This window comes from Rattus norvegicus, chromosome 3 (genome assembly GCF_036323735.1).
Source record: "Rattus norvegicus strain BN/NHsdMcwi chromosome 3, GRCr8, whole genome shotgun sequence".
NCBI lineage: Eukaryota > Metazoa > Chordata > Mammalia > Rodentia > Muridae > Rattus > Rattus norvegicus.
Genome location: NC_086021.1, coordinates 32,367,186 through 32,385,426, shown reverse-complemented (window position 1 = coordinate 32,385,426; position 18,241 = coordinate 32,367,186). Strand labels below are relative to the sequence as shown.

Sequence of the window (18,241 nt, the reverse complement as noted above, 5' to 3'; positions counted from 1 at the left end):
CGTACACATAAACACAGGGGCACACATGGGACCTGTACACGTATAAACAGTCATACATGCACACACATTACATAAACAGAAACACATGAGCACACGCGCACCACACACACACACACACACACACACACACACACACACACACACACACACACCATATATATTTTAAGACAAAATGGCAGAATCTGAAGGAGAATTCACGAGCTTACTGTATGGTCTTCATATTAATCAGTACATGTATGAGGACTGCCATAACTAAATGTCTAGAACACATGCAGGATGAACCCACCAATTCTCTCTGGCCTAGCAGTTTAAGACTGGCATGGAGGACCCACCTGAAGTCCCAGCATTTGGAAAGCTGGGGTAAGAGGGTTTTACAAGTTCCAGGCTAGTTTGGATTGCATAATGAAACAAGGTCTCAAAAGAGATACAAAGAAAAATGAAAACTAGCATTTGCCTTCAACCCCCAACTCACACAGCTCCAGGTCAAGAGAGAACAAGTCTCTACTTACCAGAATTGAGGGACTCCTTGAAGATGGTTGTCACGTCATCACGCACACCCAGTGTGGAAGAGTCCAGCATGGAGAGTAGCTCCCCAATGTTGGCTAGCTGGGCCATTCTCTCACTCAATTATGCTGTGTGGGCTCCAGGACATGTGCTAAAGGCTTCCACAGCTCTTCATTAGGGCCACTACCAGACTGCAAAAGGGAAATATGAACAGTGTGACAAATGACTGTTACATGACACCACAAAAACTAAAAACCTGCAGGAAAACAAGCCAGAGAACCCCATCATTGCAATCTATGTTGGGCAGAACTATGTGGATGAAAGACTGGGAAGTTGTTTTTTGTTTTGCTTTATTTTGGTTTTTTAAGATTTATTTATTTAATGTGAGTACACTGTAGCTGTCTTCAGACACACCAGAAGAGGGCATCGGATCTCATTACAGATGGTTGTGAGCCACCATGTAGTTGCTGGGAATTGAACTTAGGACCTCTGGAAGAGCAGACGGTGCTCTTAACCTCTGAGCCATCTCTCCAGCCTGACAGGAGAGTTCTTTTAAGGACAAACTTAGGATGCCAATAGAGCTCTGGGACCATCAGCATAGCTACTTGGTGGTTCTCTGTGCCTCTGGGTCCACCTGGGTGCTTGCTAACACTGCTTCAATCCTGCTCTACTAAGGAGAAGAGCTGTTTCCACACTCGAAGCTGCACATGCTCCTCTCTTCATGACACTATCACTGCTGAAGTTGGAAGAACTGGTGACAGTGCCAGGCCAACAGCTGGAGTAAACCAGGGATTTTAACACACACTAAAATCCATCACAGACACACCTACTGCATACTCAACTGCTGGTAATAGGCAAGTGGTTGCACAGTAGGACCACTAAGACACATCTGCCAAACTCAGTGCTAGGAGGTAGAGCAACTACCGCCTTATCTTTACATTTCATACAGAAAGCAGCTCACTCCCAAAGCGGTACTAAACACGTGTGACAGTTTCTAAAGCTTCATTTTAAAAAGGCAAAGTCTCTACTGCTCATAAAAGGCACTGTGTACTTTCCATGACCGTCCCTGCATATGCTCCTGATACCACTGCCACATGATGGGCACACATGTCTATGTTAGAGAGAGGAAAAAGCAAATAAATAATTGCCTCTTGGTCACAAAGCCTTCTTCACACCTCTGCAGGCACTTGCACGAAATTGGTCAACATAAATACATTCAGGCACACACATTTACATATAAAATAAATGAATCTTTTTTAAAAAGCTTAAAACTAAAATTAGAAATAAACTTTATCTTCTTTAAAATTAAATTAAGCTCAGAATGAAGACAGTATCACCACAGCTACTCCTGCTCAGCGGCAGATGAGGTGTGGAGCAGAGCACTTAGCAAAGGTTTGTGCACTCCTCACCGACCAGCCGGACCCCACCACAGGCTCAGAGACAGCTTTGGACCACCACCTTTAGGACAATCTCAGAAGACCACGTTTACCTGGTTAATCCCTGAACTTCCTGCCAATAAGTCACAACGGATTCTTCCAACCAGTGATGAAGAATGCAATGCACAAATTTCTGTCCCGAGTTCGGTCCTACAAGGTTAGAAGATTCTGTCCTCTGCATAGGCAGAGGCGAAAGATGCAGTACAGAATGCAGTAGCAAACCAAGATGGTGTGCGTTCCATTACCTTGGCAATGTTAGGACAAGGCCCTTGGCTTAGCTTGTTTTCAAGTGTAAATGACATTTTGGTAAGCAACGGTTTGTGGAGCCTTGTCCTCCTATAGAAGTCTTATAGAAAGCGAAGATCAAGTTTTATTCTAAAGCACATCACATTATTATTAGCAACAATCTTTTTCTCTGTGGTTCTAAAGTAAACTTTTTTAAAAAATCTAACTTTTAATCCCAAAGAATAAAAAAATGGGTTTTGTGTGAGATTTTCCATCAGTAACCACAGTTCAAGCCCTTTTGACACTACAGAAAGCCCTCATAAAAGTTGTCACAGGCTTTGAGATCGGCTCCTACACAGAAACATTAACTTAGATTTAGGGACTACAAGCTACCAAGATGGATGTGGTAGGTGTGATGAGAACGCCTATGCGCTCACCACAGAAACAAACAAGGCTCAGTGCATGTGCGAAGGGGAAGAGAAGAGTCTCCGCCTGAGCAGCGGCTGGATGCGCCTCACCCTGCGGGAAGTCAGCACCACAGATTTGGTGACACACCCTCGGGCAGCTATGGAAATCACATACTACAGAAAAGCACAATCTAGAGAATTTGAAAGACAGAACCCAAGGAATGACTTCTGCATCCTTCAGGGCTAAGCAACATTTCCTTTTAGTCACTATCTTGGTGGCTGGATGCACATTACCACACAGATGGCCCTGCTCATGTAAAGGACTCATGACCTTCAATAACTACTCCCAACTCTCAAACCTGTTGCCCTGTGTTGTATTCTGAATCTCTAAAAGAAACAAACATGCTGGATGACACCCCGACCCCCAATCCCTGCAACCCTACATGTGCCCATCTGCAAACCTTCCTCTCAGAAACAAGAGAGCAGCAGCCTCCCTTACTCTGCCTGCACTCTGCCTCTGGCTCCCACTTAACATCAGCCAGCTTCCCCCGAAGAATCAGAGCCAGACTCGCCAGTGTCCTATACCACCCATGGCATGCAGCCAAGCACACTGCCCTCACCTCTGCCTCCTCCTAATAAGCCACTGTGTGTCTCTCTGTATGCTAGCCACACCTACAAAATTTGTCTTCTCTCTACTCCTAGAGCCCTCTCTCCACACCCTGTGGCTGTGTCTCTTCAGTTCTCTGCTCAGAGAACCATGTCTGAGCAGCCTCTTCTGAGCACTTGATTTAAAGGAGCAGAGGTTGTTGGCACTGCTTAAAATAAGGGAAACTTTCTAATCATGAGAAACCCTCTACAATGAGAAACCAAGTTGACCCTCTATAGCTATGGGTCAATTCTGACCACCTGGAACATTCCAGTCCCAGCAGCAGGAGAAGGAGGATCTGGCAAAGCTGACTTTCAGTCTGCATACTTATGGCAGGCCAAAGTGCTAGTCTTTGAAAAGCTACAGATGAACCCTCAGTTCACAGCATACCTGGCTACACCTCAGTCACGGACAAGAAGTGCATTTAGACTATTTAACAGTTCATAGCCACATATTCACTCAAATAAAACATTCAAGACAAAACCTAAGTTTATAAGTCAAAATTCTGTCAATTTAAGTACAAAGTGTGTAACTATGAAAATAAAAAGTGAGTTTAATATGTATTTTGCTTTTCGTTTTTCAAAACAGTTCTGGAGATCTAGCCTAGGGTCTTGAACATAGTAGGCTAACACTCTCCCACTGAACTCCACCCACAATCCTAATCAAGCACATTTAGATCACTTGATATACTAATTAATAATACAAATATTAAATGAGTAGTTTATTTAGATAACTTTATAAATAAAAGTGTATGTTCTTTGAGCCAACCACTTATAAAAATTTAAATAACATAAAAGCTAAATTCTATCCTAATCATAATTTCATGGAATCACTTTCTAAACATTTATAGTTGCTCCTCTGTGTGCATCTATCTCACGTGCACCGCACTCATGAATGGCGTTCAGAGGTCACTTTGAGGAGCTGGTTCTTCCCATCTGGTTTTTTTTTTTAAGATTTATTTATTTAATATATATGAGTACACTGTCACTGTCCTCAAACACACCAAAAGAGCGCATTAGATCCCATTTCAGATGGTTGTGAGCCACCATGTGGTCACTGGGAATTGAACTCAGGACCTGTGGAAGAGCAGTCAGTGCTCTTAACCACTGAGCCATCTCTCCGGCGCTGGTTCTTCTCTTCTACAATGAGGATCCCAGGGATCCTACTCAGGCCTTCAGGCTGGGTGACAAGCATCTACGATCTCAGAGCTATCCCTAGTCTCATGTCCCCAGAAATGTCACAGTACTGTTTTTTGAACCTTATTACAAACAAAATAACCTGTAAAACTGCATTTAATTCATAGTCTTTTAAGAAGAAAATTATGTTGGATGGTGGTAGCATGCACCTTTAATCCTAGCACTTGGGAGGCAGACAGGTGGCTCTCTGAGTTCAAGGCCAGTCAGGGTTACACAGAGAAACACTGCCATTCTGCCTCCCACCTTTTTTTTTTTTTTTTCTTTTTTTCGGAGCTGGGGATGCCTCCCACCTTTTTAAAGAAGAAGAGGAGAAGGAAGAGGAAGAAAATAGAGAAAGGAGGAGCGGGAGGAGAAGGTAGTAGAGAAGGGAGGAGGGGATGGGGAAGGGAGGGGGAGGGAGGGGAGGGAGAGGGAGGAAGAAGAGGAAGATGATGATGATGGTGAGTAAAGATAAAAGAATCCTTTTACCTCAACCTTATATTAAAAAAAAATTATAAAAAAAAAATCCATAGCCACCACCAGTAATAAAAGCTGAAAGAGAGAAGAGGGTTGGGGGTTGGGATACCTGATTGGTAGAGAGCCTTCCTAATTAATATTAGAGCTTGGGTGCCATCCCCACCACCACAAACAAAACAACACAATACCAAGAAAGTATATAAAAACACAGAAGGGAAACAATGTTGAGAAAAAATAGAAAATTAATTTTTATCTACTAGCCAAATTTGACTCTCTTCTTTTTTTTTTTTTTTCTTTTTTCTTTTTTTTCAGAGCTGGGGACCGAACCCAGGGCCTTGTGTTTGCTAGGCAAGCGCTCTACCACTGAGCTAAATCCCCAACCCCTTGACTCTCTTCTTTATAAAAACCCTTGAGTTCTGTGCCTATTAACAGAAAGATGCTGGAGTGAGAACTGAGGGTTGCAGTGCCCCCTGGCAGCTAGGGGGTGAAACTGAAGATGGCTGAGGATTTCCAAGCTGTGAGTCCCTAGACAGCCACCTACTGGAGACTTCCCTGAGTGTGGCTTGATGACAGGACCCAGTGTGCCTGCTCAGAGTGCACAAGCACAACAGACACAGTGATCACAAGATAATCTGGCACACTTCACAACATTCTTACACTTTTTAAATCTGACCACTACAATAATGGAATTGTCCTAATGAAAAATGCTTAACCCTCTGACTGAGTTCATAGTCAGTGAAATTCTAAAAGGAGGTATGGTAGTTCCAAAATTCTTGGCCCATGGGAAGTCACACTATTAGGGGGTATGGCATTATTGGAGGAGGTGTGGCCTCGTTAAAGGCAGTGTGGCCTTGTTAGAGGCAGTGTGGCCTTGTTAGAGGAAGTGTTTTATGTGGGATGGGAGGGTGGGGCTTTGAGGTCTCTATGTTCAAGCTCCACCCAGGGTGGAAAGAGAGCCTCCACCTGGCTGCCATTGGATCAACGTGCAGAACTCCTGATTCCTCCAGCGCCATGTCTGCTTGAACACTGCCATGCCTCCTGCCTTGATAATAATGGACTGAACCTCTGAAAGTGTAAGCCAGCCCCAATTAAATGTTGTCCTTTATAAGAGTTGCCTTGGTCATGGTGTCTGTTCACAGCAGTAACTAAGACCCTAACTAAGACAGAAGACAATACAGTCCAGTGTGGTGGCAAACACTTATAATCTCAGACTCTGCTGGCTGAGACAAGAGGATGGAGGTTGGTCTGGACTACATGGTGAGGTGAGAAGGGCAGGATGAAGAACATGGTTGACCTGAAAAACAAGAGTCACCATGAGGAGTTCTCATTCTTGAGAGAATGACACATCCATTCTCAGTATGGAATGCCATCTACCATCTGTGCTAAGTCCCTGTTTATGAAATCTGACTGCACTTCCTGATCCTTGGACAAGAAGAGTGAGGCACTGACGGACTTAGCAGCTACCACTGACCGTGAAATGAGTCACATTGCTGTGTATGTATAAAACTGGTAGTCAAATGCCAGCCCATCTTCCATGATTCCTGAACAGCACACAAGCATGACAACTGGTACTTGCAATGGCTAACCTTCACTGTCAACCGGACGAGATTGAGAATCACTATAGAAACACACTTCTGGGTAAGCAGATTAAGATGCTGCTATAAAGGTTTAACAGAACCCAGAAAACCTACCCTGAGTGTGGGTGGTGCCACTCTATAGGCTGAGGCCCAGACTGGATAAAACTGAACAGATGAGCTGAGCATTAGCTTGGCCTCCCTGTTTCTTAACTGCAGATGCAAAGTGACCAGCTGCCTCAAGCTCCTGCCACCATTTAACCTCCCAGCCATGAAGGAGGACAGCCTCAAACTGTGACCCCCTTCCTCTTCCTCCAGTTAATTCTGTTAGGGATTTATCACAGCACTTAGTATAGCAGCTTTGCTAACAAATTAAAGAATGGAGCTGGATGGCAGGTAGATCACTAGGACTAAACTCATACCTACACACCTGCCAGAGCCTCAGTAACTATAAAGGATATATCCTGGGCCTTCGAGACTCCATCAATTCTTAAAAACCAATAGAAGAAATAATTTATTCAATAATTTATTCAAGCTGACATAAGACCATGAACAGATACACACACATCAAGATGCCAAAGTGCTAACTCAGGAAGTCTCAATCCATGATGCAAATCAGAGTCACCTGCAGAGTCTACAGTGACAAGGCCCAGGCCCTCGCTGCACAGCAGCTCACAGGCTGAGTCCTGAGATGGCATTAAGTTTGTTTACAGAGGGGTTGGGGATTTGGCTCAGTGGTAGAGCACTTGCCTAGCAAGTGCAAGGCCCTGGGTTCTGTCCCCAGCTCTGAAAAAAAAGAAAAGAAAAAAAAAAGTTTGTTTACAGAATCGAAAGTAGATTCCTGAGGCCCAGGCAGGGTTAAAAACTGGTTAAGTGACTTGCTTTAGGCTTCAATATAATTAGTGACTAAAACTAAGATTTGCTATTCACAGAACTGATTTTCATCTTTGAGCCCAATTCTTCTCCTGTAAAATGGAAATATACCATGTGTAGTTATGAAAAACTGTGTATTACACGATCAGTGCCTAGCATTGAACAGCATTTAGGAGGTCACTGGCGATGCTGTTAACTACCTCAAGCTCTTGTGTCGGTGGGGAGCTAAGACCATAAACATTAGCCACCAGAACAAAGAAGCATCTGCACACTGGGGCACCCACGGGCAAGGTGAGACCTCCCCTCCTATCCTCCCCAGCCACTAGACTAAATGTCTGCCTTACCTGTTCTGGGGACAGACGGTACATCAGTTTCCAGTGCTGCCAGCCTTGTGTCTTCCATGGTCACTGGAGGGAAAACCAGATACACATGTATGTATAGTAACCTTAAATGAAGGAGAGCCTGAGACCTCCTCAGAAGGCCTTTAGGTTGGTCAGGTACAACTCTGCCCCACCAACCCTGGCAGGTGCTCACCTGCTCCCCAGCGCAGTGACCTCCTCTCCTGCTCTAGAGGAGGAGCTCTAGAACCTCCTCACCTATGCACTATTAGCAAGAGGGCATGGCGGCTCTAGAATAGAGTCTCTCTTATGAGCTCTATAACCGTGGGCTGTTCACTAAGTCGCTAATGTCTTGCCTTGGTTACATTCCATGAAGTGAAAATGGCCTCAACCTCAACACCCATACAGGATGTAGAGCTCCAGCGAGGACCTCATGAGAGTGGGTGTAGTGGTGAGTCAGCAAACACTTAGAGGGTCTGCACCATTGTCCTTTCACTGGTTACACCCCTCTCAGCCCTGTGATGTTGCCTTCAGAGCATTTAAACCCCTCAGTCAATAAGGCATCAGATACCCCACTTGAGCACCAGGCACATCCAGCCACATACCTAAAAAACTCCACCCTGCCCCTCCTCAGCTAATTCTTCATTTTTCCTAGGCCTTCTCGACCTTCCCACTGCTATACCCCATCAGGTCAGGCTCCTGATCCACCAGCAGCCTGTACTGGTCACTTCCTAAAACCCCATTAAGAAAGTGTGAGGAACTGTTGGACACACTGGGGAACAACTGCTGCCTACCATCCTTGGCCCCAGCAGCTGCCACAGGGGCTGGTAAATGTACAACGCCTGCTTCTGCCTTCCACAGCACAGACTAAGTCTAACCCTACAAGACAAGAAGAAAACATTTCAGCAGCAGCTTCTCTACTTTCTTCCCTCTACCCTACTTCTGTCTGTGCTGTTCATTATCCATGTCAAGAAAGTATGTATATGAGTATATTCTAGTTTGGTTCTCAGCCATGAGCCCTCAGAACTGAGATGGCTTGGGGGTACAGGTGCTCGGGGGTACAGGTGCTCAGAGGGTACAGGCGCTTAGAGGGTACAGGCACTTTGGTCCCTAAAGACCTACACAGTTGGTACAAGAGAGCCAACTCCTTCCAATTATCCTCTGACCTCCACATGATCAGTGGTGTGTGTACATACATACACGCATACATACGTACACATGCATATATAACAAATGAATATGTAATTCAAATCATTTTTCAAAATATATGGGTCCCTGGCCCCAAGTTTAGGGATCATTTGATTGGAAGACTGTAAACTCCATGAGGAAAGGGTCACATGTTTGAGACCAGGACTATCTTGGTACCTAGTACACGAAAGGAAATATATCCATTCAGACTGTTCCCTAGGACACCACTAAGGTCTCTGACTACCAGTCCTGGCTCCACACTACAGACATACACTTACATGAGGTCCTCTAGGACAAGCTCTGGAATACACGGTGCTGGTCAAAGGCAAACAACAGGATTGAACACCTCTCCAACACAGTATCTGCCCTAGTGACAGGGAGATCACAGTACCACATGGCACACACTCAGGGAGCCATGCCAACTGTCTCAGCAGCCACTGCAAATCTGTGGCAGCAGTGTTGCTGGCCACTGGCCCTACAAAAGGTCTGGCCAGGCCTTGCAAGTAAGAAATGCTACCTAGCTACTTCCACTCCACTGAGTAACAGAGCTGAGCTGGTGTGAGAGCCTCTCATCTTCAGAGCCCTAAAATTCATCAGCTAGTCAGTGGGTCACATTGCCTTCCTCTAATAAGGTAATTCCACATGGATCGTCTACCTGAAAAGAGTGCTTAAGGTGAGGAAAACACTGGGATACAGTAAGGTGAGATCCGGCCACCAGCTAAGGCCAGTTTCCTAGACAGAATACTACTACAGGAATCAGAGTGGGATACGTCTCAACATCATTACACTTTGCAGTAAAGTAATGGGACTGGACTGGCATCAGTATTCTGTGGTACAGTAGAGCCTACCCACCATTATTCCATTTTTAAGTGTTCATTTATTCATTTATTCTGACATCCTGACATGGGAGGGAAGTTCTACTGGGCATAATATTCATGTCAGCAAAGTGAGATATAAAGCGTGAGTCTCTGTGGAAGTAAGGGGTGTGGATGGAAAACACTCATCAGAAAAAGAAAAAAAAAGAAAATCTCCCCAGATCTTTAGAGTTCTCCTTCCTTCATATTTGACGTAAAAGCCATGCTGCCTGTAACTTCATTTCTATAAGCAGTCTTTTTGGGTAAAAATAAAAGGCAGAATTGAAGAAGACAAGGGCTTTGTGTGTCAGTACAATGAGAACAGAAAGAACACTGGTTGGTTTTCACAATTTATCTTAATTAATTTCAGTCTTTAGATATTGCCAGATTGTTTATGTGTCTGGGATTACACATGAACTCCAAAGCAATGGCTGTCATTAGCATCGCCTGCATAAATCTTTTCACTACCTTTGTCAGGATAGTGGCTCAGATAAAACAGATTAACTGTATGTCACCTCAGGGAGCTTTGTACCCACTGGTCTATAATAAACAAAGGCAACTTCCAGTATCCATAAGGGTTATCTCTAACTATAACCTGTCTTCACTGGTCTTGGTTTGTCTATAAAAACCTAAAGGCAATTCAGACAGACTCCTACATCAAGTAGATCTGAGACAAAGCAAAACTGTCGCACAGCTGTGCTTGGTCTAGCTCAGGAACTCACAGGTGACTTAGAGTAATTCCTATCAACGGAACCAGATGCTCTCAGCACCAATGCACCCATACAGATTAGACACTTAATTCTCTCTTTCTGGACGCAAAAGGAAGAAAGGGTAAAAGAGCCGATGAGAAGGGTGTGATTTACAGTCTTAGCAACTGTAGAATCTCTCGAGGTCACAGAAGCCAGCACAAAAGAGGTCCAACATGCCAGGCTGTCTGCTCAAAATTTCTGTCCCACAAGTCCTCAGTGGAGAATGGACAGTCACAAAGCTCACTCAACTCAAAAGATGACAAGCCCTCTAGTCATAGGCCCACAGAGCCACAGCTAGGTTCCACAAGGCATATTTTTTCTTCAGATAATAGTTTATTTTTGACTATTAGCATGAACAAAATTATATACCAAGAAAATGCATGCAGACTGGGCATGGGGATGCACACCTGTGATCAGGCAGAGACGGTCAGACTGTAGCGAATCCCAGGCCTGCCTGAGCAGTAGAGCAAAACTGTCTCAAAGAAACAATAAACAAAATAAATAAGAGATACCACATGCATATTCCAAGTAGTCATACATAGAGCTTCCCTAAACAGAAACGGTCCAGGGCAGTTGAGTACAGCAGGCCATGTGTGGAACTGCAGCCCTCGGAAGCTGAAGGAGTATTCTGAAAATTTCAAGGCCAGCCTGAACTACTGAGTGCAAATGGGATAGAGTGAGAACTTGTCTCAAACAACAAAAACGAACAAAAAAAGAACAAGTCTAGAGTAGAAAGCCACAGGACATGACAGCACAGGGCAGTGAGTCTCCAGTGTAGTCCCCACAGCATCAGCAATGCCCAGGAACTGACCAGAGATGCTTGTTCTTACAAAAGGAGGGAGACAGGAGCAGGAATGCAGGCAAGTACCTGGCTCTTCGTAGGAATCTTAGGCATGAACCTTTGAGGTGATCCCAACAACACTAAAGGTCAAGACCCAGGGATGGGAGTAGGGGCCTCAGGAGAGATGCCTCGGCAGTTAAGTGCACTGGCTGTTCTTGCAGAGGACCCAGGTTCAGTTCCCAGTACCCACATGGGGGCTCACAGCCATCTGTAATTCCAGTTCATCCTTACTGAAGCCTCCTAACCAACTGGACACATTTGATGCAAATATACATACTTTGGCTCGCGCGCGCGCGCGCACACACACACACACACACACACACACACACACACACACACTTAAAAAATAATACTTAACTAAATCTTGGTGGGGGTAGGGCACAGTGAGGAAGGCACAGTGAGGAAAACCCAGCGAGAAGAAAGTGGTGGACACAAAAGACAGTAAGGGAAAAACCGCTCTTACTCCTGCTCTTCTTTTCTTCCCCTTCATCCTTTCTCTCCCCATTCCCTTTCCCCCTTCCCTTCACAAGCTCATGGCTGGCCTCTACTCCTCTCCTCTTCTACTCTTCTCTCTCCCATCCCTCTCCCTTGTCTTGTCCTTTCATTAAACCTCTCCACGTGGAAAATAAGGGAAAAACCTATATGCAAAAATCTTGGGGAAATAATGGGGTCCCCAGGTGCCAGCACAGTCTGAATGCCAAGTCCAACAAGCATTAGTATGTCGTATGCCTAAGTCTTTATAAAATGTGTTTGTTTTTGTTTGTTCGAGACAAGGTCTCACTGCACAGCCCTGGCTGGTCTGGAATGCTCTATGTAGGCCCAGAGCTCACAGAGATCCTCTTCCCTCTACCTCCTGAGTGCTGGGACTAAAGGTGTGCACCACTATCCCCAGGATGATTACTTTTAAATATGGTACCTAAGGCTGAATTCCTAGTGAAGCATACAGGATCATCCAGCACAGACGTTTAAGAAAGTGACTTGTAACATAAACAGCCCCCAGGACTGAGCTACAGTTTAGCTACTGTAACTGTGAGTTGGCCTCCCCCCCCCCACACCTGCAGGCTCATGTATTTGAATATTTGGTCCCCAGTGCTAGAGCAGTTTGGGAAGGAGTAGAAGGGTCTGGTCTTGGAGGAGAGTTGTCACTGAGGGTGGGTTTGAGGTTTCAAAAGCCTACACTGCTGCCAGTTTGCAGTTAGCTCCTCTTCTCATGTTCTTTCTCATTCATATTCTCTCCCTTTTCTCTCCTCTCTCCCTCTTGTGTTTATGGAGCAGATGTAAGTGCTCAGCTACTGCCCAGGCACCATGCTTGGCTGCCTGCCTGCTGCCATGCTCCCCTCCATCATATTCAGGTACCCTACCTCTCTGGAACCATGAGCCCAAATTAAATGTTTTCTACTATAAATTCCCTTAGTCAAATAAAAAAGTAACTAAGAACCTGGAGAAGAATCTGCCTGGAAGGCAGGAGTATCTAAGTTTGATCCCAGCATCCACATAAAGCTAGGTGCAGTGGCACACATATAGCCCAGTGCTAGGGATAGAGGGAAGGAGCCTAGGGCTCAGTGGTCAGCAAGTCTAGCTTAACAGGCGCAGGTTCCAGGCCAGTGGCAGACCCTGTCTCTCAGCTGGTGTTCTGAGATAACACCTGAGGTTGTCCTCTGGCCTGCACATGTTGTGGGCATATGTACATGCAGGAACGCAAGCACACAGACATTGAGTGAGTGGTGGGGCTAGTAATGCAGCACAGTTGATAGAGGGCTTACTTGCCATGTGCCAAGTCCCTTCATGCAACTCCCAGTATTGCAATAAAATAAATACACAAGAAAAATTTAAAAGTAGGCCTTTCCTTCCTACCAGTTTTTTTAAAAAAGTTTTTGATAATGCCCAAGTGTGCAGGGTTTGCTGGTTTTTTGTTTTTTTGTTTTTTTTACTGTTGTTGTTTTGTTTTTGCCTTTTAATATGTGTTTTGCCTAAATGCATGTCTGTGTGCCACAATTGTGCTTGGCACTTGCAGAGGCCAGAAGACTGTGTCAGATTTGCTGGAACTGGAGTTACAGATTGTTGTGAACCCTTATGTGTTGATGCCAGGAATTGAACTCACTTAGCCACCTCTCTAGTCTCTAAATGTGTTTTTAAGAGCAGGAAGCTATCTAGAGTGACAGGTTGGGTTCTAAGCAAGATTCATAACATTTCTAACATTTGGAACACTGGTTCCAAAATCCCATTATATATAGTCATTTTAGGGTAATCAGGTATCAAATGCGGATATTGGCTCACAGATTTGTATAGACCTTAAGAGAACAGATTTGCTCCCACCACAAAAAAGTTTTAAAACCACTACCTAGGGCTGAAGAGATGGCTCAGTGGTTAAGAGCACTGACTGCTCTGCCAGAGGTCCTGAGTTCAAATTCCAGCAACCACATGGTGGCTCACAACCATCTGTAATAAGATCTAGTGCTCTCTTCTGGTGCATCTAAAGACAGCTACAGTGTACTCATATATAATAAATAAATAAACCCTTAAAAAAAAAAACAAGAAAACCACTACCTAGCCAAACATAATTTCATAACAATAATTTCAAAAACTCAGGAGGTTGAGACAGGAGGATTAGAAACTCAAGGAAAGCCTTGCCTACATAGTAATTCAGGACTGGCCTAAATAAATAAAAGTAAAATAAAGTAAAAATCCTACTCACCCATGTAGTGAATTTAGGAGATTAACAGACTGGGCAGTTTATCTCAATGCAACATTAAATAGTTGGGTTCTGAAGTCAATCAAAGTTCATCTTCAAGCTCAGCAGACTTGCTATCAGAATTCTTTCCTATCCTCCTCAAGGTTATAGGAAGAGTAAAGGGGATGAGACACGAAAACTCTCAGCTATGCCTGGCACATAACAAACCTTTGTAACAATGTTACCACCAAACAAAAGGTATTGCAGAGTACAGAGTGTATAGCGGCACAGCCATTTACTAGCAGGTATTTGAAACACTAAAAAAACCATCCTGTAACTTAAAACCGATACACTTCAAATTTGCTACTGTTCTCTGTGAGGGACACAATGTAGCATAAGTTTAACCCCCACAGGCAGAAAATCACTGCATGGCCCTCCATCACCACCCTGCTCTGCCCTATTGCATGGCCAGGGTAAGACAAGATCAAGCATCATGATGACCCTACAGCCCTATTTATTTACATCACAACCTATGATACTCAGGTCAGTAGCTACCATGCCTTGTTTGGGAATAATGCTGTGCATGTAAGTCACTTTACTCATTAGATGTCAATCTAAACTCATTCAGCTACAAAATATATCCTTTTACTTTACTTTCTCTATTTCCTTGTATACAATCCGCCCCCAAAAAAAGGAGGGACTAGAAGAAACTGACAAGGTCCTAAGGTCTTTTATACGCATGGAAATATGCATATCTTTCTATTCTTTCTAATTAAAATTAACATTAAATTAGTAATTTTTAGCAACTACAGACTTAAGAAGTAAAAAGAAAAATTAAGCTCAAATTTACGGGAAATCTCAATGAAATTTAAATGAGTATGCACACCAAAAATATTGAGTTTACACACAAAACTCTATTACACATAGTTATCAACTGATGATCTAAGATTTTTAAAACACACATGTTCAAAACAACAACAACAAAATCCTCAACTATTTCATATACTTGTCTTTCAAGCCTGTAGCCAATAAGACTTGTCTTTAAAAGGAGATTTATAAGAGAACATACAGGGAAACATTGTTTAAAGGTAAACAACCTCACTGTCCCATCCAGCCCAGGAGTCACTCATTTTCTTTGTCATTATAGAACCATTAACATAGTAGGGTCAAGACCAATTAGCATGTGTCAGAGTATTTACTAAAGCTCAGGAAGACTTTGAATCACAGAAACCTGGCGTTAAGGACATCAGTCAGTTCCAGAAGTAAATACTCACTCAGTATAGCACTGGAATTTTTTTTTTTTTTTTTTAAAAAGGAAGACCTGCAGCTTCAAAAACTTTGAAGGAAGACAGAATAGATCAAGCCAGCTGTGTGCAAAGTACAAATTCACCACAACTTCACAAATAGGCTAGAAGAGAGCTTAAGAAAGGCTTCTGTAATAAATTATAAACTGAAAGGAGCAAATAGCCAAAATGATACTTTAAGCCCATGATCACCTAGCTCTTGGGTACACAGAAGCAGACTTCTTCCCAAAACAAAAAAACAAACCATGCACAGAATACCTCTACTCGAGGGCAGAGCACACAGGTATACCTACTATGCGGCCAGATGTTAGCTACACAGAGGGTCAGATAGATTCGTTTGGGATTCTTTGCCTCTGGCAATTCTGTTCTCCTGTAAACACTGCATGTTTAGGTTTGAGTTAGATCTGCCCTGGTCAGACTGTTTAGTTCTATCCCCCAAGTCTGCCCAGAAAGCATCACAGCACAGCAGCAGCAGGACCAGGTAACTGCTCTTGTCAACAAGGAAGAGTGCCACTTAGACACAAGACTGCAGACACTTCAGCTTATTGAAAACATGCAAGACATTGGCAGCCCACTTCCTTCTACCTAGGAATTTAGGGACATACCAAGTGTTCATGACAACAAGAGATGCATGCAGCTGAGAACGCTTACCTCATCTGCCCTTCTAGCCCCATGATGTAAGGGTGTTTTTAGAGAAGATATTAACTTTAGTGAGAAGGTATTTCCTGTTCACATCCTCTATAAATACCCCTTACATTTACACCAGGTGGTTAGAAAAGTCTGAACAGCCTCGTTTGCCTGATGTATGACTGTTACAGGGGCATTTCCTTACAAAACTCTAAATCAGTTTTCCCATTTGCATATCCCAGGTTTATTCAGCGATGCTCAACTTAAGAATCACATGTGGGTTGCTCAGTAAATCAAAGGCTCCCAGAAGATTAGGCTCTGTGATGCTTCTTGGAATTTACCACTGCACTTTCCCAGCCTGTTTGAATGCAGATGACTCCAACTTGATCCTAAAGTTATAAATCAAAACATCTCAGAAGAGCATTAATCTATTTTAGTACTTTCACAGCTTTGGCTACGTAAAGTGAAGTGCTAATTCTATTCTTTTTTTTTTTAAAGTAAGGATTTCAGCTTTTTTTTTTTTGCAGTGAATATCATTAGTTTTTTGGAAAATTACAAAATACTTTGTAATCCAATTTGTATTAACAAATACACGCTACTCTAAGAAACAAAAGCATACAACAAATTAAATGCACCCCGCTCAAAATCAATATCTCTCTCTCTCTCTCTCTCTCACACACACACAAACACACTCACTCAGTCACCTACCTTGGCCAAATAATTAACTACACTCACTTAATAATAGGCCAGCTTTAATCAAATAACAGACAAATGAAACCAGTCAGACCTCAATTCCAGTGCTGTCTCAGACTAGGGGGGTGTGACCTTGGGCAAATTATCCCAATCTCTCCAGGCCTCAGTTTCTTCATCCAGAAAGACTGCAAATTGCTTCTCCTTTGTCCAGAATCAAAGACAGGATGGCTACTATGCACTTCCAATAGTGCCCGGTCACACAGACAACCCCTAACCCCGCCCCCCAGGATCCCCCCCCCCTTGCAAAAATAGTTGCGGTTACTGGCGGACCACATTCCCAGCCATCCCCACGTCGCTGCCTTCCCAAATCCCAAATACAAGAAGCCAAACTCTTTTAACCCACAACACAAAGAAAGTGCTTGGATTCTAAAATGATGTCTGGGATGGCAGGCAGCGGGTCCTCCAGTTCCTCAAATGAATGAATGAGCGTTCAGCAGTGGCTGGGCAGGTAGCTGTCTCTAACCAGCACCTCTCCGACTTGGAGGTAACTGTCTTTCACCATCAATTAAACACCCACAAGTACACCCAAAGCTAAGCACTCGGCCGTGCACACTCTCACCGAGACAGCGGGCGCTGGACAGCCTCCGGTGCCCACAGGCCGCCTTCATTCATTGTCCACCCCCAACTCCGGCTGCTTCTGTCGAGTCTCGGGCCGCGACCCCACCCCCGGGTCCCCGTGCTCCGCCCGGGGTCTCTGACCTGCGCCGCACACCCCTACGGGAGCCTGTCACCGCAGCAAGCGAGGGGAGCGGGTTAGTGGAGCCACCCCGGGCCCGGAGCTGCAGCCATCCATGCCTTCGGACAGACCAGGCCCGCTTCAGTTCCCCGGGGCCCCGCCAGCCCTAGCCGAGCCCCACCGGAGCCAGCGCGCGATGAGGGCGAGGAAGAAGCTCCCTGAACCCCCTTCCCTGGACCCCCGACTCGGCCAACGCGCTCCGCAACGCCCTGCAACCTGAGATCACGCTGCCAGGGCTGCCCCGAAAAGCTCACAAGGAAAAGAAGGGGAAACACCCCCGTACTCACCCACCGTCTCCTCCCCCTCAGCTGTTTACCTCACAGTCCCTCCAGCCTACAGGGCGCCGCCATCTTGGACGCGCAGCACCTCCCCCTGGCGTAAAGCGTCCTGAACGGCGGAGGCCTCCGCTATGAAAAAGAGTCCCTGCCCGGGTCTCTCCTACGCCCGAGCTTAATGCCAGATGACCAAAGCCTCAGACACTCCAGATAAGATAGGATATACCACTTATGACGATACAAGCTGGCCGAGAAAAATAAAACCTAGATTTTAATGTGGGGATGGCGGAAGGATCGCGAAGGTGGTGGCCCACTGAGAGATCTTGTGACTCTAAAGGAGGCCGAAACAAGTGCCGGCGCAGAGGGCGGAGCCTCGAGAGCTGCCGAGGGGTGGGGTGGGGAGGGGCGGCCACGTGACGGTGACAGGAGGCGCGCGCACGGAGTAAGCATAATCAAAAACAAGCTGGCAGGGCTAGGAGCCCTGGAGAGCGCTGGCCCATCCAAACCAGGTCCCTCTGCCTTCGTCACACCTGCCACCTTTGGGGTCTCCCTGTGGGGCGTTCCTATTTCCCAAGGAGCCTCTGAGGT

The 18,241-nt window shown here is 44.9% G+C and overlaps 1 protein-coding gene across 16 annotated transcripts in view; it reads right to left on the bottom strand.

Annotated features, from left to right (window-relative positions):
- The window catches only part of Tsc1 (TSC complex subunit 1), a 49,132-nt gene extending 31,139 nt beyond the window's left edge, over positions 1-17,993 (bottom strand). Inside the window, exons 1-3 of one of the 16 annotated variants that reach the window (XM_006233844.4) lie at positions 17,695-17,993; positions 7,662-7,724; positions 510-695 (exon numbers count right to left, since the gene is read on the bottom strand). In XM_006233844.4, the coding sequence (XP_006233906.1) occupies positions 510-615 (106 nt within the window). In that variant the 5' untranslated portion in view covers positions 616-695; positions 7,662-7,724; positions 17,695-17,993. 16 annotated transcript variants of the gene reach the window in all.
- Positions 17,994-18,241: the final 248 nt, after the last annotated feature.